A 21,087-nucleotide genomic window follows, 5' to 3' on the forward strand; every position below is an offset into this window, starting at 1 on the left:
TATATATATGTATATAAAAATGTATATATATATATATATATATAAAAATGTGTATATATATATATATATAAATATGTGTATGTATATATATATATATATATTATCAAAATGGAAAGAACAAATACATTTAGTACAAAAAGATAAGGTACTTCATTAATGCATATTTTTCTAGGCGTTCATGGCCACACAAAATGATGTGACGGGCCAGATAAGGCCACCGGGCCTTCAGTTTGACACCTGTGGAGTAGATCGCTTTATAAGTAGAATAGAGTGACTCCATTGTTAGCTGACTTTTGCTAACATTTGTTTAAGACTTAGAACTCATACAAAAATAAAACATGTGTTCTTGTCTTAGATAAGGATTATGAATCTTAGACAACATTCCCAAAAAAGTGCAACAAAGTTCCCCTTTGAGTAAAACAACAAAACATTTGTAGTAAATATTTTTTTTTTAAAGAGTTCAAAAGTTTGTTTACAAACGTTGCATGAATTGTTATGAACCCTTCATTGTGGGAAAATCCTTCCATTTTGAAAGAAAATGTCCTCGGTGAAGTCCTTGAATGACAGAGAATAATAAAGTATTCATTCTTCAATGTTTTATTGTTGAAAGAATACATTCCAGGATATCATTTAGTTGGAAATGTTAAACAACATTTTTGTCCTGGCACACAATAAGTGGATTGGTGACAAAAGTTACTTTTGAAAGATTGAGATTGTCAGCATCGTCACATGCTCACATGTTCATGTTACCTTATCTCATTCCAACTCCTCCATGCTCACTTCCTGTCTGTCTGCAGGGGCCCTTGGGGGCCCAGGGTTCACCTCATTTAACCATGCAAAGCAGTCTAGAGCATGGAAGTCCGAAGCAAGGACTCAGGTCCTGGTCCAGTGTTGGCCGAGTCCTCCGTGGAGATGTGCAGGTTTGACATGTTTATCAGGTGTGGCCCTTGGGGGCCCTCAGGGTTTTGTGCCAGGGTTGTTGCCACATCACACTGGTCTGGTGCCGACATCCTAGGACCAGAAGAGCAAATGTTGGATGGCGTGATGACAACTCTGCTGAAGAGGAGAAGTTTTTTCTGCAATTCAGACGTGGAACATTTTATTGGTCAGGTCAGTCCATGCAGGACTCAGGACTCAGGACTCAGGACTGCCAGCTACTGTCAGTCAGGACTATCCAAAGTTTATGTCCTGCGACTTGTTTTGTCTCGACCCAGAGACACTCAACTCAAAGTTTTGCCAAATAAGGCTCAATTTTGTCAGCATGCAAACTGTTTTTCTTGAAATAAACAGCAATGCTGAGCATGTCTAAACCAATTCGGTTTTAGTTTCAAGGGCCCAAGGGCTCAGTGGCCTGACATTGAAATGTGGATGTTTAGTGAAAAAGTGCATCCGCGACTTTGTTTGCTTCATTACAAAGTAAACACATCAGCTTCCACACTGCACTGTCAATACATTCACTATTCTACCCTCGCTACTCCTTTCCAGCGTGTGCAGATAGTTAACAGCACGAAGAAACAGAAGCTTCAGAAGTTTTGTTGAGGGTTGATGTTCCTTTTTGTGATTTGTTTTCTTTCCTTAATTTTATTTCTTTACACGTCTTCCTTAGGTTTGTGAGACTGAAAATATAAACATAAAATAAACATAACAAAAGTATAACATCCATTGTGTATTTTATATAATTAATGTCCATTGTGTATTTGATATAAATAATGTCCATTGTGTATTTTATATAAATAATGTCCATTGTGCATTTTATATAAATAATGTCAATTCTGTATTTTATATAAATAATGTCCATTCTGTATTTGATATAAATAATGTCCATTTTGTATTTGATATAAATAATGTCCATTCTGTATTTTATATAAATAATGTCCATTCTGTATTTTATATAAATAATGTCCATTCTGTATTTTATATAAATAATGTACATTGTGTATTTTATATAATGTCCATTGTGTGTTTTATATAAATAATGTCCATTGTGTATTTTATATAAATAATGTCCATTGTGTATTTTATATAAATAATGTCCATTGTGTATTTTATACAAAAACATCACAAAGTCAGCAATTTCAATCCAAAACAAACTAAATATTTTTATGTATAAATGATATCTACTTACAAATATTTGACCAAGTTTGGTAATGAAGATTACACACTTGGAGTTCTACCATTGTTGCTGTTGTCTGTAACAATGTGTCCGTCACTTAAAAGGTCCCACAGAAACAATGACTCCAGCACTTGTTCAGGGCAGAACATTCACTTTGTTGTCCAGTTGTTGTTAAAAGTCTGATTTTTGCAATTTATTTTGATTTGTTTTTCAGGTTTGAATGAATAATCTTCTTCTACTCACCCACTGCTGCTTCACTGTGACACATAATCTCAGTGTTGCCCCCTGCAGGGTGGCAGGAATACTACTGCATGATCCACACTCCTTTGAATGGTTTCATCAAGACTATTTGGGTGGTTGGTTTGGGGGGCCGGATAAGGCATGTGTTTAATTTGAAAAAAATAATTGCATTATCATAAACAGATGAAGATTAATCACACTATTTTTTATGACCGCACATCAACGTTAATTGTTGCACGAAGCAAAGATGAGCGATGAGAGCAATTCCATAAAACTTTGTTGGCACTGCAGCGACAAACAGTATATATATATATATATATATATATATATATATATATATATATATATATATATATATATATGCATTTGTGTTAATAATGATTAATTACATGTACATTAAAATAAATGTATCTTTTTTTTATAATGTTTATTTATTCATTTGATAGGGAAATTATAATACAGGTACTGAGAAACAGACACTCCCCCACCCAAAAAAAAAAAAAAAAAAAAGTTATATATTTAAAACAAATTTATTAATCTAATAATCTAAGTGTGTACATCATTAGTAGTTTTTTCTGTGATTAATCACATTTGTGTCATGTGTTAATTTTGACATCCCCAATATATATATATATATATATATATATATATATATATATATATATATATATATATATATATATATATATATATATATATATTTGTGTTAATAATGATTAATTACATGTACATTAAAATAAATGTATCTTTTTTTTATAATGTTTATTTATTCATTTGATAGGGAAATTATACTACAGGTACTGAGAAACAGACACTCCCCCACCCAAAAAAAAAAAAAAAAAAAGTTATATATTTAAAACAAATTTATTAATCTAATAATCTAAGTGTGTACATCATTAGTAGTTTTTTCTGTGATTAATCACATTTGTGTCATGTGTTAATTTTGACATCCCCAATATATACCGTATATATATATATCCATCTATCCATTTTCTACCGCTTATTCCCTTTGGGGTCGCGGGGGGCGCTGTATATATATATATATATATATATATATATATATATATATGCATTTGTGTTAATAATGATTAATTACATGTACATTAAAATAAATGTATCTTTTTTTTATAATGTTTATTTATTCATTTGATAGGGAAATTATATTACAGGTACTGAGAAACAGACACTCCCCCACCCCCCAAAAAAAAAAAAAAAGTTATATATTTAAAACAAATGTATTAATCTAATTAATCTAAGTGTGTACATCATTAGTAGTTTTTTCTGTGATTAATCACATTTGTGTCATGTGTTAATTTTGACATCCCCAATATATACCGTATATATATATATACATATATATATATATATATGTCTTAATAAGGTTATCCAAAAAATAGTGCTCGATACCGTAGTAGAGCGCAATATATGTATGTGTGGGGAAAAAAAATCACAAGACTATTTCATCTGTTTCATGAGGGGGGGTTCCCTCAATCATCAGGAGATTTTAATGGGAGCATTCACATACCACGGATTATATAGGGCACAGAGTGGGTGGGTACAGGCTGGTGTAGGGGCGTGGTGATTGGCTCATGTGTTACCTAGGAGGTGTTTCCGTCTGTGGCGGCATGCTGTTACAATTTCGCTGCGCTTGTTGAGGGATGACAGGTCTGGACGGTAAATAATAAACAGTTTTTCTTTCAAGCATAGGTTGCATCTTTTATTACCACTATTGTAAGGTGTGCTGGATGCAAGAATTTGCCATGTTATTGAATATTCAACATTATTGTCTTTGAGGTCCCAAATGTGTTTGCTGAGTTCTGTGGTATTCCGCAGGTTTTGGTTCCTGAAAGAAGCCTTGTGATTGTTCCATCTGGTTTTGAACTCTCCCTCGGTTAATCCTACATATGTGTCGGATGTGTTAATGTCCTTGCGTGTTACCTTAAATTGGTAGACAACTGATGTTTGTAAGCACCCCCCGTTGAGAGGGCAATCAGGTTTCTTTCGACAGTTGCAACCTTTGTTGGTTTTGGAGTCGCTCTGTCCGGGGGCCGACGGCTCATTTGCAATTGTTTTGTTGTGGTTTGAGATGATTTGTCGTATATTGTTCATACAGCTGTAGCTCAATTTAATGTTGTTCTTGTTGAATACTTTTCTTAGGGTGTTGTCTTTGGGAAAGTGTTTGTCAATCAGATTGAGGAATTTGTGTCCAATGTTAGTTGAGACGTTTTTGCTGTATGGGGGGTCGTTTCTGCTCCGTCAAAACTTCCCATAGTGACGTCAAATGTTGCATTGTTCTTTTTTTGCCATGGTGTACTGTTGTGGATGAGAATGGAGTTTTTTGCGTGGATGATGATGTTTCTTTCGTTGCCTGTGATTGAGTCGTTGGGAGTTTCCTCCTCTCCCAGCTCGCCAGCCTCAATCTGAACCTTGGTATTTACCGTGATGACGGACTGGCAGTGTGTCGCGCCTCGCCAAGGAGCAGCGAGAATACCAAGAAGCGCATATGCCAAATTTTCAAAGAGAACGGCCTACGGATCACGATTGAAGCCAACAAGCAAACCGTCAACTTCCTTGACGTCACTTTCAACCTGAGAAATAACAGCTACCAACCATTCACGAAACCCAACACAACACTCCAATACGTGCACCATGACAGCAACCACCCACCCACCACCACGAAAAGAATACCTACCGGAATTAATAAAAGGCTATCGATGCTGTCATCTAGCAAAGCTGAATTTGACCAAGCAACCCCCCCCCTGTACCAAAAAGCCCTTGATGAAAGCGGATACAATTTCACCCTCACCTATGAACCCACGCCAGGAAACCAACCGAAAAAGAACAGAAAACGAAACGACATCATCTGGTACAACCCCCCATACAGCAAAAACGTCTCAACTAACATTGGACACAAATTCCTCAATCTGATTGACAAACACTTTCCCAAAGACAACACCCTAAGAAAAGTATTCAACAAGAACAACATTAAATTGAGCTACAGCTGTATGAACAATATACGACAAATCATCTCAAACCACAACAAAACAATTGCAAATGAGCCGTCGGCCCCCGGACAGAGCGACTCCAAAACCAACAAAGGTTGCAACTGTCGAAAGAAACCTGATTGCCCTCTCAACGGGGGGTGCTTACAAACATCAGTTGTCTACCAATCTAAGGTAACACGCAAGGACATTAACACATCCGACACATATGTAGGATTAACTTAGGGAGAGTTCAAAACCAGATGGAACAATCACAAGGCTTCTTTCAGGAACCAAAACCTGCGGAATACCACAGAACTCAGCAAACACATTTGGGACCTCAAAGACAATAATGTTGAATATTCAATAACATGGCAAATTCTTGCATCCAGCACACCTTACAATAGTGGTAATAAAAGATGCAACCTATGCTTGAAAGAAAAACTGTTTATTATTTACCGTCCAGACCTGTCATCCCTCAACAAGCGCAGCGAAATTGTAACAGCATGCCGCCACAGACGGAAACACCTCCTAGGTAACACATGAGCCAATCACCACGCCCCTACACCAGCCTGTACCCACCCACTCTGTGCCCTATATAATCCATGGTATGTGAATGCTCCCATTAAAATCTCCTGATGATTGAGGGAACCCCCCCTCATGAAACAGGCCTGTAGAGATGAAATAGTCTTGTGATTTTTTTCCCCCACACATACATATATATATATATATATATATATATATATATATATATATATATATATATATATATATATATATATATATATATATATATATATATATATATTTATATATATATATATATATATATATATATATATATATATTTATATATATATATATATATATATATATATATATATATATATATATATATATATATATATATATATATATATATATATATATATTTGAATTGTAATAAACTACCACTAAATACAATTAAAACAAGAAACTTCAATATTTTGGCCATGTGATGAGGAAAGATGGTCTACTATTAGAAGACAAGATGGATGAAAGAGAGGAAGAGGGCGGTCCAGAGCAACATGGACCACCAACATCAAAGACTGGACCAAGATCAGCTATTGTGAATCCGTCAGAAAGGCACAAGATCGAGAGAAATGAGGATCCATCGTATATTCAATCTGCAAGCTGCAAATGAGTATTTTGCTAGCTGCTTCATATTGATCGACGTCCCATTGGGGTTGTGAGTTTTTCCTTGCCTTTATGTGGGATATGTACCGCGGATGTTGTTGTGGCTTGTGCAGCCCTTTGAGACATTGATTGATTGATTGATTGATTGATTGATTGATTGATTGATTGATTGATGCAACCTGCTATATATTGATGCTAGCTGCTACATATTGATGCTAGCTGCTATGAATTGATGCAACATGAATGTAGGAGCCAAATAGAGAGCCATACTTGAATCTATGTTTATTTTATTATTTTTGAGTGATTGATGTGTGTATGTCAGTGTGCACCCTTTGCAGGTGGTGAAAAGTTCCCACGCAAGCCTATAAGGGGCAGGAGCGTGCTGGGCGCGTGATTGGCAGTCGGGCACCAGCATACCGTCTTTGACCTCACCTGTCTGTAGACCTCAGCTTTATATAGGCTAACATTTATTTTGTTTCCCGAGTATTCTGTTCCTTGATTTTTGTAAATAAAACAATCTTCAATTGCGCTGCTGGATCAGTTTGAATTAGTGGATGGATAGCGGGAAAAGGAAGAATTCGTGACAAGGAAGGCTGTGTATATGGTGTGAGTCAGACAAGATGCCCGCGCCACAAGTGGAACAAACATTTGAAACAAAGGGGTTATAGGAACAATCACTTTCAGTGTTTCAGGCCACTTCAAGTTGTCAAAGACGCGCTGTGGAAGTACAGCCGACAGGATTGCGCACCAAACAGGAAGCAAGGCCAAAGCGCATGGTGCAGGAGAACAAAGGACTTCTTTCATTTAAGGTTTGTGATAAACCATCAAACTCATTCGTTAAAAGGACTCTTTAGTAATATAAAGTGAGTTTTTCTGGACATTATCATGCAAGAAAAGTTTATTTTTGGGACCACAATCACCGCGTAATGATTTTTAAAGGTTGCATTACAAACATTTGGTGACGGGCTTGCGCGCACGCGCGCCCGACGGCCCGTAAACGGGCATTTAATTCCCCAAAAGGATAAAGACTGTTATTGAAACCTTTTATATTCGCTTGGAAGTGTAAATGTTTTTTGATGCACCAAGTGAAGGATTTTTGTTGATTAAAAGGGGAAAATGTCAGCTAACAATTCAGCCGAAGGAGAGGAAATGACGTCAATTGCGCAGGAGGCTTCTCGTGTGCGCGCCGCCAGAATAGGCAAAATGTCACACATAACAAGGCGAATGAACATTGTGCGCAATTTGATGGTGGATGCAGAGGCTTTAAAAGAAGTGAAAATAAATATGAGCAAGTTTAATGAATTCCTAATGGAGTTTAAATCTCTGCACAGATCATATTCTGAAGGTTTAGAGCCAGACGAGCGAAGGGATGATGACCAAACATGGTATCAGCCTAAAATTGCTCTTATAGATGCCTTTGAAGCTGAGGTGTCCCGATGGATATCAGATCTTGAAAACCCTTCAACCCACACCTGTGCTCCTCCACCTGAGGACATTGCTATATTTAAAGACAATGATTTATTAACTGGTCATTTTAAGGACAATTTAGAAGCGGCGGACAGCCTATATAGGCATGAACTAACTGGTCACCCAGGCATAGTGTCAAGCAGGGAGGCATCAGTCAAGTCCTCCAGTTCAGGACGGTCATCCAATAATTCCTCTTCATCATTGCGGATTAGAGTGGAGGTGGAGAAGGCTGCTTTGACAGCCAGGGCAGCAAGGTTGCAGGAAAAGCATGGTATTGAAGAACAGGAGTTAATGTGCAGGAAAAAAAGAGAGGCTTTGGAGTTGAAAACAGAAATAGAGGCGGCTAATGCTAAAATTAACTACTTGAGGGAAGTAGGAGGTTTAGTGGTGCATGGTGCAGATCAGAGAGCAGTGGTTACAGGGGTAGCATTTGATCCATCAGGGTGTGGTTCACCTGTGGGAGGCCCAGTGGTTAGGCCCAAGGAAGGAGTTCAGATGCAGTTCCCCACTACTCTGTTCGATGCATCTATACCCCAAGTTCCACCTGCCAGCTTCCAACCTCAACAGGCCCCAATTCAGCATGCCAGCCTCCAACTCCAACCCCAACCTCAGCAGGCCCCAACTCAACTGCAGCAGGTCCCAGTTCTACCTCTGCAAGCCCCAGGTCAGCCTGCCGGTCTCTATCCCCAGCAGGCCCCCGTTCACCAAGCTGTGCCTGCCAGTTTCCAGTTCCAACCTCAACAAGCCATCCCCAGCTCAACACAGAACAATCAGCTGATCAAAATTCTGGAAGCCCAAAATGAACTGACTAAGATTCTTGTGAAACAGCAGCTTCTGTCCACTCTCCCACAAGGAAGTGTTCCCCTCTTTGATGGACAAATCTTGGAGTACAAGTCATTCATCCATTCCTTTGAACACATGGTCGAAAGTAAAACTGACAATGACAGGGACAGGTTGCAGTTTCTCATCCAGTACACAAAAGGCCATGCTCAAAAGCTAGTCAAAAATTGTGAATATATGTCACCAGATAGAGGCTACCAGAAAGCCAAAAGGTTGTTAAAAGAGAACTTTGGTCATGACTTTAAAATTGCCTGTGCTTACCTCGATAAGGTCCAAACCTGGCCTCAAATCAGGGCAGAGGATTCCAAATCTTTGCAGGACTACGCCATGTTCCTCAGGAGCTGCTGTAATGCCATGGAGGAGACGGAGTACATGGACGAATTGGACACAGTGGCCAATATGAGAAACATTGTGTTTAAGTTTCCCTTCAAGCTGAAGGAGAAATGGCGCAACAAAGCATATGAGCAGCAGGAAGAGCACAACCGCAGGGTGAGGGTTTTAGACCTGGTTAGCTTTATAGAAAAGCAAGCTCGTGTGGCAGCTCATCCAGTCTTTGGAGAGCTAAGGGTACAGGAGCAGTCAGCCAGCATAGGAAAGGCTAACGCTAGACCCTCTGTAAAGCCACAACACTCAAAGCCAGCTGGTAGTAGTTTTGCCACAAGTATTACTATTAGCCCAATGGAGTCCAAGCCAGAGTCTGAGTCAGAGCCCATTTGTCCACTTTGTAAAAACAAACACCCACTAGAGTTGTGTAGACTGTTCATTAAGAAGAAGCACAGAGACAAGCTTAGTTTCCTAAAGAGTCAGGGCATATGCTTTGCCTGTCTTTCAATAGGGCACATGAGTTCTGTTTGTCCAAGTCGTCACACATGTAGGCTGTGTAAACAATGTCACCCAAGTGTCTTACATTATGACAGGAAAGACAAGGTATTAAAAGAGGTAGAAAAGCCCTCTAGAAATTTAAGCAGTGCAGGAGCAGAGCTATGTGGCCATATAGGGGCCGGGGACCAAGAGAGTGTTCTGTCCATTGTCCCAGTCAAAGTTAAGGCAGGGAAGGGCAGCCAGGTCCTCTCAGTTTATGCCCTCCTTGACCCTGGATCCTCCGCTAGCTTCTGTTCTGAACAGCTCATGTCCCAGTTGAACGTAAAGGGAGTAAAGACCCACATCCTACTAAGGACCATAAATCAGAAAAAGTCTGTCTCAACTCACATGGTAGCTGGGCTAGAAGTGTCTGCACTGGGCAACAATCATTTCCTACCTCTTCCTGTTGTCTTCACACAGAAAGAAATGCCAGTCACCAAAAGCAGCATCCCCAAACAGGAAGACATAGCACCATGGCCATATTTAGGCAACGTTATACTCCCGAGCATCAGTTCAAAAGTGGAGCTGTTGATAGGCACAAATGCTCCAAAACTGTTAGAGCCATGGGAGGTTATAAATAGCCATGGTGGGGGTCCATATGCAGTGAGAACGCTATTGGGATGGGTGGTTAACGGGCCATTTAGAGGTCGGAATAGTGAGGCAGTGAGTGCAACTGTGAACAGTATTTCAGTTGCAAATCTGGAGAAGCTTCTAATTTCCCAGTATAACCTGGAGTTCAGTGAGGTAGTGTCAGAGGAAAAGACTGAGCTGTCAAACAAACAGTTTTTAGAGATAGCCAATGAGGCAGTGCTACAGGACGGACACTACAGCCTGAAAGTACCTTTCAGAAAGCCCACGGTCAACCTGCCCAACAATCGCCCAAGTGCCGAACAGCGCCTCCAAAGCCTGAAAAGAAAAATGGAAAGGAACCAGCAACCCAAACAGAAGTGTGTTGCATCTCTCAATAACATTCTGGAAAGCAACTATGCTGAGGAGGTGCCAGAGGAGGAGCTCAGCCAGACAAAAGTTTGGTACATACCACACCACAGAGTGTACCATCCCAAAAAGAAGAAACTCAGGATGGTCTTTGACTGTGCAGCCACCTACAAAGGTGTGACCCTCAAAACAAAGCTGTCTCAATGGAGGTATGTGGGCAGTAAGGACAATCCAGCTGATGATACCTCCAGAGGATTGAGTACTGGCAGATTCATGCAGCAAAGGAGATGGATACATGCCCCTGACTTCTTATGGAAAGCAGAGGAAAGTTGGCCTGCACAGGAAGCATTGGGCTCCAAGTCAGTGTTACAGGATGACCCAGAAGTCAGAAAGAACACTACTGTCTTCACGACAGTGGTAAACACTGAACCCCCCACAAGCCAGCTGCTTTCCACCTTTTCAAATTGGAAAAAGCACCTTAGAGCAATGGCAAGTTTACCCCAAGAGAGAATTCTCAACAGTCGTACCCTCTCCACAGTCTCCCAAGATCCACAGGACTTAGAGCCGCTGACCGCAAACCATTCTCCTTCTAAAAACTCAACCCATCATTCCCCCTGGCACCTTCGAGAAAAAGGATCTCTACGCCAGGCGCCGCTGGAAACAGGTCCAGTATATGGCTGATCTTTTCTGGCACAGATGGACAAGGGAGTACCTGGCGCTTCTGCAGGAAAGACAGAAATGGACCCAAGTAAGGAACAACCTGCAGCCGGGAGATGTGGTCCTGGTGGTCGACCCCACAGCCCCACTGGGCTCCTGGCCATTGGGCAGAGTACTGGAGACTCGGCCAGATGGAGGAGGCCTGGTCCGGTCAGTCAAGCTCCAAACAAAGACTTCAGTCATCGAAAGGCCTATCACCAAGCTGTCCCGCATCCTGGAGGCTGAGGGCTGACTGGTCACTCATGGAGACCAGACCACAAGACACTCACAAGGGACGTAATGTATATACTTTATTTTCTCTCAAGGCTTTGCCTTTTGTTTGTTTATTATGGAATAGGCTCCTTTTTTCATTAAATTAATGTATGTGATTGAGTCTGTAAAGATCAATCAGGGGCCGGTGTGTAGGAGCCAAATAGAGAGCCATACTTGAATCTATGTTTATTTTATTATTTTTGAGTGATTGATGTGTGTATGTCAGTGTGCACCCTCTGCAGGTGGTGAAAAGTTCCCACGCAAGCCTATAAGGGGCAGGAGCGTGCTGGGCGCGTGATTGGCAGTCGGGCACCAGCATACCGTCTTTGACCTCACCTGTCTGTAGACCTCAGCTTTATATAGGCTAACATTTATTTTGTTTCCCGAGTATTCTGTTCCTTGATTTTTGTAAATAAAACAATCTTCAACTGCGCTGCTGGATCAGTTTGAATTAGTGGATGGATAGCGGGAAAAGGAAGAATTCGTGACAAGGAAGGCTGCGTATATGGTGTGAGTCAGACAAGATGCCCGCGCCACAAGTGGAACAAACATTTGAAACAAAGGGGTTATAGGAACAATCACTTTCAGAGTTTTAGGCCACTTCAATGAATATTCATCCTGGACGTGAGGGCCAGGAGAACAACATGTTGCTTCATTTCCTACATGAACAATGATGCCTTGTTGTCACATGTACCACACACGGATTCCAGATCTTCCTAGGGTGCTGTTGGCATTTTGACAGCTTCTCATCTTTTTAATATGAAGTTCATCATCATGTATCTCTATTTGTTCATCTTGACTAAGAACCAGATCTGATACCTTACAAGAGACTAACTCCAAGGTCTAAATTCCAACTGCAGAGATGTCCTACCAATCCATTTCCTGAATGCACAAAGGCACATCCCTCATATCTGTGACCTACTCATGCAAGCCCTGAAGGCATCACATGTGACGTCTGTGTGGAGCAGCAGTCAGAGGCCCTGCAGTGTAGAGGAGCAACACTTACAAACTTTGTACAAGGAGAATCAGCTCCGAGGACCATCATTGATTCTTTCTATGAACTATACATGCACAGCTCAGTGCCCTCCAGTTGTAGGATCTGTAGGGGTGGATGAGGTCTGTAGGAGTGGATGAGATCTCTAGGAGTGGATGAGGTCTGCAGGAGTGGATGAGATCTCTAGGAGTGGATGAGGTCTGTAGGAATGGATGAGATCTCTAGGAGTGGATGAGGTCTGTAGGAATGGATGAGATCTCTAGGAGTGGATGAGGTCTACAGGAGTCGGGATGAGATCTGTAGGAGTGGATGAGGTCTGTAGGAGTGGATGAGACCTCCAGGAGTGGATGAGATCTGTAGGAATGGATGAGGTCTGTAGGAGTGGAGGAGGTCTGTAGCAGTTGATGAAATCTCTACGAGTGGATGAGACCTGTAGGAGTGAATGGGATCTCTAGGAGTGGATGGGATCTCTAGGAGTGGATGAGGTCTCTAGGAGTGGATGAGAGCTGTAGGAGTGGATGCGATCTGTAGGAGTGGATGAGATCTGTAGGAGTGGATGAGATCTGCAGGAGTGGATGATATCTGCAGGAGTTGATGAGGTCTGTAGGAGTGGATGAGGTCTGTAGGAGTGGATGAGATCTCTAGGAGGGGATGAGATCTATAGGAGTGGATGGCATCTCTAGGAGTGGATGCGATCTCTAGGAGTGGATGAGATCTGTAGGAGTGGATGAGGTCTGTAGGAGTGGATGAGACCTGTAGGAGTTGATGATATCTGCAGGAGTGGATGAGATCTGTAGGAGTGGATGCGAGCTGTAGGAGTGGATGAGGTCTGTAGGAGTGGATGAGGTCTGTAGGAGTGGATGGGATCTCTAGAAGTGGATGAGGTCTTTAGGAGTGGATGAGATCTGTAGGAGTGGATGAGATTTCTAGGAGTGGATGAGGTCTGTAGGAGTGGATGAGATCTCTAGGAGTGGATGAGATCTGTAGAAGTGGATGAGATCTCTAGGAGTGGATGAAGTCTGTAGGAGTGGATGAGGTCAGTAGGAGTGGATGAGATCTGTAGGAGTGGATGAGGTCTGTAGAATTGGATGAGATCTCTAAGAGTGGATGAAGTCTGTAGTAGTGGATGAGGTCTGCAGGAGTGGATGAGATCTGTAGGAGTGGATGTGGTCTGTAGGAGTGGATGTAGTCTGTAGGAGTGGATGTGGTCTGTAGGAGTGGATGAGATCTGTAGGAGTGGATGACAGTCAAAAGGGGACTCAGAACGGTACCTCGGCCCCAAATGATGAGTTTTTCTGAGATACCAGCTGTCTCTCGGCTAATTGTCTTGCTTTATGTCGGGAGCAAAGAAATCCGGTAACAAGCCTCCCCACCCCGAGTGGGCATAGCGAGTTCCGTAAGATCCAACTAAAGCACCCGGTGTCTTTAACTAATAGCGAATAAGACACACGTTTGTGTTTCCATGCATGGGAAGGAAGAAAGTAGATGATATTCACTGAATCAAAGAAAGAAATCATCAGAAAACATGGCCGAGGAGCGTGGTGTTAGCTGACTCGGCTAAGCAGTTGGAGCGTGACACTGATAGTCAACACCAGCTAAAACATCACCACTTATTTGTTCATGACAATATTAGACTTAGACTTCCTTTTATTGGCATTCACATTTGAACTTTGCAGTACAGAGAAGAATTGCATTTGGTTGCATTAGCTCATGGTAGTGCAGGATAAAAGAGCAATAAGGTGCAGATATAAATAAATAGATTACTGTACAGATAAATATATTACACTTTTGCATATGCATCCACGTTTATGGATGTATGTTATATTGTCTTTATATTCCAGCCACATAATCAATTTTTGGGGGAAATTGAGGGGATTATTATGATATGTTCAAGAGTCTTTAAAATATGGGGAAGCTGCTGATGGTGTGTTTGACGGGAAAGCAGATGGAACGATATAAGATGGGTAGTTTCTGTACATTATTATTACTACTTCATAAAACTACTGCAGCTAGTAAATTAGTGCATTCTACAGTGTACTGTTTTATTTTAGATACAATAATTGATATTTGGAAGCATATACCAAATTGGGAGTGTGGTGCTTTTCAGGGGCAGACAACATATTCATCGACATTTAATTCATTTCAATGAGGAACATTGATTGATTTTTGGTTAGAAGCTCCGTCAGAACCAATACAACATGTAACACCAACATCATTGATTCATATTTTTACGTATATATATATATACTGTATATATAAATATGTATAGATCCCATGTTGTTTAGATTTTAGGGATGTCAGAGTTGCTCATAATCACCAAATATATCCTGATTAATCATGTATAAACAAAGATTAATCATGTATATACAAATATTATAACAGCTAATTTACTGTACATACAGCAGTGCAACAATGAGTGAGGAGACTCCAACTGGTGGCAAATGTCCCTTCAGAATACTTCATACAGGACTTTTAATCAAAGTCTTACCAAGATTTGAACAAATAAATGAAAAGTAAAACATCCTGTGCGGCGTTCTGACAAAATAAAAATGTTAAATTGTTGGGATGGTATTTTGAATTTCAATAATGCAAGCCAGTCATTTTTTCATTGTGATTAATCGCGATTAATCACAGTTTGAAAGTTTGATTAATCTGAATGAAAAAAAGAAACATACTGTTGTGAGTCGCCATTGGCCGCAGGAAGCGTGTCATCACTGCAGTCTCCGGCAGTCGTGGCCTCCGGTTCCACGGAGACTTCCTCACACGAGCGCTGTCGAGTCAGGCCGCTGTGTGCGGATACACAAAATATTGTTAACACAATAAGAACCTAACCATGAAATGTTGATTATGTCAACTGATCCATAATATTTATCTATTAAAGTATGCAATGTTTATCTCAGTTGTACTCGTGCATTTGATATGAATTCTATTTATTATCTATTATCTCATATCTGACTGAATATCAGTAATTGCTGCCTGCTGAGACATGGAAAAGGGGTAAAAATAAACAAATTCTGCTTCTTCCTACTCTTTTTTCAGACATGTAATGTAGAGGCAAACATTTGATGTACCAACTTGATAAAGGTGTTCAAAATAAACTAATAAGATAAAAAATAACTAATAAAATGACTAACAAAATAAACTAATAAAATAAACCCGTAAAATAAACTAAGAAAATAAATTAAGAAAATAAACAAATAACACAAACGAATACAATAAACAAAGAAAATAAACTAATGAAATTAACTAATACAATAAACTAGTAAAATAAACAAATAAAATATACTGATGAAATAATCTAATACAAATAAAATAATACAATAAACTAATATAATAAACTAATACAATAAACTAATAAAAGAAACTAATAAAATAAACTCATGAAATGATCTAATAAAATAAACTAATACAATAAACTGATAAAATAAACTAGTAAAAGAAATTAATAAAATAAACTAATACAATATACTAATAAAAAACCAATACAATAAACTAATACAATAAACTAATGCAATAAAGGAATAAATAAATTAATAAAGTAAACTAATAATATAAACGAATACAATAAACAAAGAAAATAAACTAATGAAATAAACTAATACAATAAACTAGTAAAATAAACAAATAAAATAAACTGATAAAATAATCTAATGAAAATAAACTAATAGAATAAACTAGTAAAATAAAGTAATACAATATATTAGTCAAATAAACTAATTCAATAAACGAATTAAATAAACTGATAAAATGATCAAATAAATTAAACTAATACAATAAACTAATTAAATAAACTAGTGAAATAAGATAAAAAATAAACTAATAAAATAAAGTAATACAATATACTAATACAACAACTAGTACAATAAACTAATACAATAAATTAATACTATATACTAATAACAAACTAATACAATAAACAAATAAAATAAATTAATAAAATAAACTAATACAATAAACTAATATAATAAACTAATACAATAAACTAATAAAATAAACTAATGAAAAAATCTATAAAATAAACTAATACAATAAACTAGTAAAATAAACTAATAAAGACTAATACAATAAATTAATAAAATATACCAATAAAAAAAACTAATACAATAAACTAGAAAAATAAACTAATACAATAAACTAATAAAATAAACTGATAAAATGATCAAATAAATTAAACTAATACAATACACTGATACAATAAACTAATTAAATAAACTAGTGAAATAAGATAAAAAATAAACTAATAAAATAAAGTAATACAATATACTAATACAACAACTAGTACAATAAACTAATACAATAAATTAATACTATATACTAATAACAAACTAATACAATAAACAAATAAAATATATTAATAAAATAAACTAATACAATAAACTAATACAATAAACTAATATAATAAACTAATACAATAAACTAATAAAATAAACTAATAAAAAAATCTATAAAATAAACTAATACAATAAACTAGTAAAATAAACTAATAAAGACTAATACAATAAATTAATAAAATATACCAATAAAAAAAACTAATACAATAAACTAGAAAAATAAACTAATACAATAAACTAATAAAATACCCTAATAAAATAAACTAATAAATAAACTAATAAAATAAACAAATACAATAAACTGATATAACAAACTAGTCAAATAAACTAATACAATAAACTAATAAAATAAACTAAGACAAACAACTAATAAAATCAACTAATACAATAATCTAATAAAATAAACTAGTAAAATAAACTATTACATTAAACAAATAAAATAAACTACTAAAATAAACTAATAACAGGTTGGTTTGTGTACTATTCTGACAAGTGTTCTGTTCAGTGTTGTCACACTTTGACGTGTTTGATGCTAATGTTAATGTAGTAGTATTACATTTATTATTAATTTGTAATATTCAGGACATAACAAAAGGTATGGCGATACAAAACATGCACAGCAATGCTACCTGTTCTTGTTACGACATTTAAGGACATAGATGGCGATGATGGCTGTTTCCAGCAGGAGGAAGACTGCGGCGATGATGGCACTGATCTTCCATGACTCCAGACCCGTCTCCTTGGTTTCTTCTCACGGCAGTTGAAAGGCGGAAGAGAAGAAAAGACAAAGAGAAGGAAAGACAAAGAGAAGGAAAGACAAAGAGAAAGAAAGACAAAAAGAAGGAAAGACAAAGAGAAGGAAAGACAAAGAGAAGGAAAGACAAAGAGAAAGAAAGACAAAGAGAAGGAAATACAAAGAGAAGGAAAGACAGGCCAGTGAATATTTGATTGTCTGCCTTTCAAATGACTTTGGGTAATGCATCGACACATAGGAAGATTGTCATAAGCATAAATGTCAAATATTTCCAAGTGCCAGAGGGAGTGACTGATATGACCACCGGACCTTTAGACCGAGGCAAAGCTACTTTTTAATAATGGCCATCTGCTTGATAGTCTGTTCTTTGACATCACTCAAAGTTTCAGGAAGCAGCCTACAGTTATCTCTACGTACAAACATCATAGCTGGAATAGGACCAGTGGCTGAATGATTCAATTGGAAAAATATATTTTGTTCTTTACCCTTCATCCCATCCACAGAATCTGAGTCTTCTCCTCTTGCCTGAGGGTGGATCACCAGATGGTCTCTCACAAAATAGCCCAATGTCGGTCGAGCCACGTTGGAACCACGCGCGAGAAGGTCGTCGGTAGGGGTTAGGATCTCATTGCCGTGGTCAGATTCCTCACCAGCCTCGCCGAGGCTCAGGTTGGTAGCCGGATTCTGTAGGTCTTGCTCTATGGAGGCTTCGGCACCATCGTCGGGCTCTGAGGCAGAGATCAGTAGTGCTTCTAGAAGTGGAGGTTGGTATTTGACACACAAATGAAAATGAAACGCGGAGGCCAAGGTTTAGGATTTGCCGACTTGACCTATGGAATGTACAAGGATGTGGAGATGAGGCTGGTCGGTTGTGGTTGGCAGGCCTCTGAAAGGTTAGTCATGCACTTTTGGTGTGCTCTTGGTACTTCTGAGACCAATACATCACTTTTGTTGTACAGTAGGTTATTCATCAATGTAAGCTTGAGCAAGTAGCAATTAAGATGACAAGACTGATAAGTTGAAAGGGTTGTAAATCCTCTTTTGGAGGTCGGGTACTGCCAGATAAGAAGAGCACACTCATACTTGTCATATTTCACCATTGTTCACTCTGCTGTATTTTACGAGTCTCTTACCTGAATCCTCTCTTTGACTATGATTTGTGGTCCGTGATGTGGTATCTTCGACTGCAACTTGTTGGTCATCCCCACCGTTCACCCAAGGTTCCCATTCTGACTCCATAACCGTGTGTTCTTCTACTTCCCCTCCCTTTAAGTCAGTTTCTGCACCCGCAAACGCAATATCGTCTACGGCTTCTTTCCCCATGTGCTCGTTGTTTGACTCGTTCACTGGGTTATTCTCTTCCACCACGACCGAGTCTTCCACCACAGATCGTGTAGCCTCCATATGATCATTATCAGAGAGTAGTGTGATCACTTCACTTTCCACCTCATCCACCTGAGCTCCCTTCCCCAGGGACTCTTCTGTGGCCCATACAGTCTCTATCTGCTCCGTGTCCGCCCCCAGGAGCCAGTCAGAACCTGGAATTGTCCCTGGTTCAACAACTCCAACTTCCACTTTTTGGCCTACTTGAGTTGTTTCTGTTTGTACTTTGCCTTCTAACATCACAAATGCTAAATCTGCTTGTGTTTCTTCGGAGGTTTCCTCTCCAACTTTCTGACCAACTTCGGCATCTACAGATTCATCAATATCTCCATCTCCAGTTGTTCCTCTAGTTGCTGGCCTCTCTTCTATGGTATCAGCTATGGTTTCCCTATTTCCCTCTACAGTTTCCCTTTCCTCTTCCTCAACATCATACATCCCGACCAACACCTGCTCTGACAATTCAGCGTCAGTTTTTCCTCCTTCATCAGCCTCTTGTACATCCTCTCCAGGCTCATTCTGTTTCCCTTCCACCTGTCCCAGAGCCGCTTCCACCACCCTTTCCAGAAGTTCCTTCAGTACTTCCGCAGCCCCACCGCCCTCTACCTTGTCTGAGGCCTCCTGCACAGCTTGATGCACATCTTCCAGATTTGGTGGGGCAACCAGAGCGACCACCTCAGCTGCAGGCCGTTCTGCTTCTTGGGGGTCAGTGAATATTTCTTCAGGCGGAGCCATGGAGGATTGGATAGAGGTTGGCAAGTCTACGGACATAATTAAATATTCGGTGAGGCCTTGAACTGTTACTGCTACTAACAATTACTGCCAAATTGTTTATGGTGTTAATTTATTCATTCATACTTTATCCCTTGGTTTTGACTCGTTCATCCCAGGTGTCCCGTAGATTGGGTGTTGGGACGCTGGTCAGAAACCAAACCCAGGCTACTGTATGTTCTACATGCAATACGTCTCATCTTGTGATGTAGCTGCAGAATGTCACCCTACCGTCAGATGTGCAGTGCTGCATCAAGAAAAGCATCAGGAATCCTTTTAAAATGAAATACTCCATGTTTCCGGGAAAACAATCTCCTGGCAAAAAAGATACCATCCCAGTCTCTTGCAGAAAAAAAACCCTCTTGACTTCCTACGGTTCTTAGTGTGTGCACCCCGGCCCTGGACACGCACAGAGTGTGTGGGCTCTTGATGGTGGGACAGTGAATTTGCAAGAAGGGCGGGTGAAGAAAGGAGAAACACCAACACCAGCCACTTGCAGGTGTTTCCACGACAGACGGGGTTGAGTTGCAGTGTAGTCACACCTCACTGTTAAGTGCACTCGGGGCCCTTACAAGAGCTGCGGTGAGGCCCTGGCGGCATGTCGCATCTGCAGAGGCAATTATAGGTGGGCTGTGAGTTTGGACTCTGAGAGGTGCTCCCATACCTGGACCTGGAGCTGGCTGCAGGAGATGAGGCACAGAAAGGTTTGTTGTGTACTTATCAGTTAATTAAGATTCTCTTGCCATCATACTTTCTACTCTGGCCTCAGACTTTAGGCTATTCAGATTTGAGCAGGAGTTTTCAAAGGTAGTTTCCCCCTGAGAACGTCTTCAGCTTGTTCAATCCCCAAAATGTTCTCATCTACATCCGGTGACAATGAAACAGAGCTTGGTACTGCTGATATAATATTAATATAGATAGTTTTGCAAAGACATTTAAAAAAAAAAAATAAGACTATGACTAAGTACAGAGATGTGCTGTGAGTACTAATAAGTAGCATCAATAGACGTGGAACATGTGAGTATCATGTTTATATATCTTAGTAACTTCTTTGTACATATATATTTATACATGACTTCTTTACTTTACTATATTATGGATCACCATGTGGGGAGAAAGGAAAGGAAAGGGAGGAAAGCGGGAGAAAGGAAAAAAGTTGTGCATTTGAACGTATGTGGTATGTGTATATATATATATATATATATATATATATATATATATATATATATATATATATATATATATATATGCATATATATATACTAGGGTTGCCC

At 39.1% G+C, this 21,087-nt stretch overlaps 1 protein-coding gene across 2 annotated transcripts; it reads right to left on the bottom strand.

The window, feature by feature from the left end:
* Positions 1–734: 734 nt before the first annotated feature.
* Positions 735–20,146, bottom strand: LOC133617409 (uncharacterized). 2 transcript variants are annotated; one of them, XM_061977352.2, is made up of 4 exons: positions 18,148–20,136; positions 17,538–17,655; positions 15,253–15,363; positions 735–1,011 (listed from the first exon to the last, which is right to left on the bottom strand). In XM_061977352.2, the coding sequence occupies exons 1-4, from the start codon at positions 18,152–18,154 to the stop codon at positions 846–848; spliced, it is 402 nt and encodes a 133-aa protein (XP_061833336.1). In that variant the 5' UTR covers positions 18,155–20,136; the 3' UTR covers positions 735–845. The 2 variants fall into 2 exon arrangements, 1 of the variants encoding a protein (XP_061833336.1); XR_009817005.2 differs by lacking the exons at positions 735–1,011; positions 15,253–15,363 and having other exon boundaries at positions 17,563–17,655; positions 18,148–19,803; positions 20,045–20,146.
* Between the last annotated feature and the right edge of the window lie 941 nt (positions 20,147–21,087).

This window comes from Nerophis lumbriciformis, linkage group LG16 (assembly GCF_033978685.3).
Source record: "Nerophis lumbriciformis linkage group LG16, RoL_Nlum_v2.1, whole genome shotgun sequence".
NCBI classification, from domain to species: Eukaryota; Metazoa; Chordata; class Actinopteri; order Syngnathiformes; family Syngnathidae; genus Nerophis; species Nerophis lumbriciformis.

Excerpts from the sequence above, each read along its gene's own strand:
- LOC133617409 (XM_061977352.2), bottom strand. Across the intron at positions 15,364-17,537 it reads AAATGTCGTAACAAGAACAG|CGGCCTGACTCGACAGCGCT; the intron begins GTAGCATTGCTG and ends ATCCGCACACAG. Across the intron at positions 1,012-15,252 it reads GCCAATGGCGACTCACAACA|GATGTCGGCACCAGACCAGT; the intron begins GTATGTTTCTTT and ends TTCTGGTCCTAG.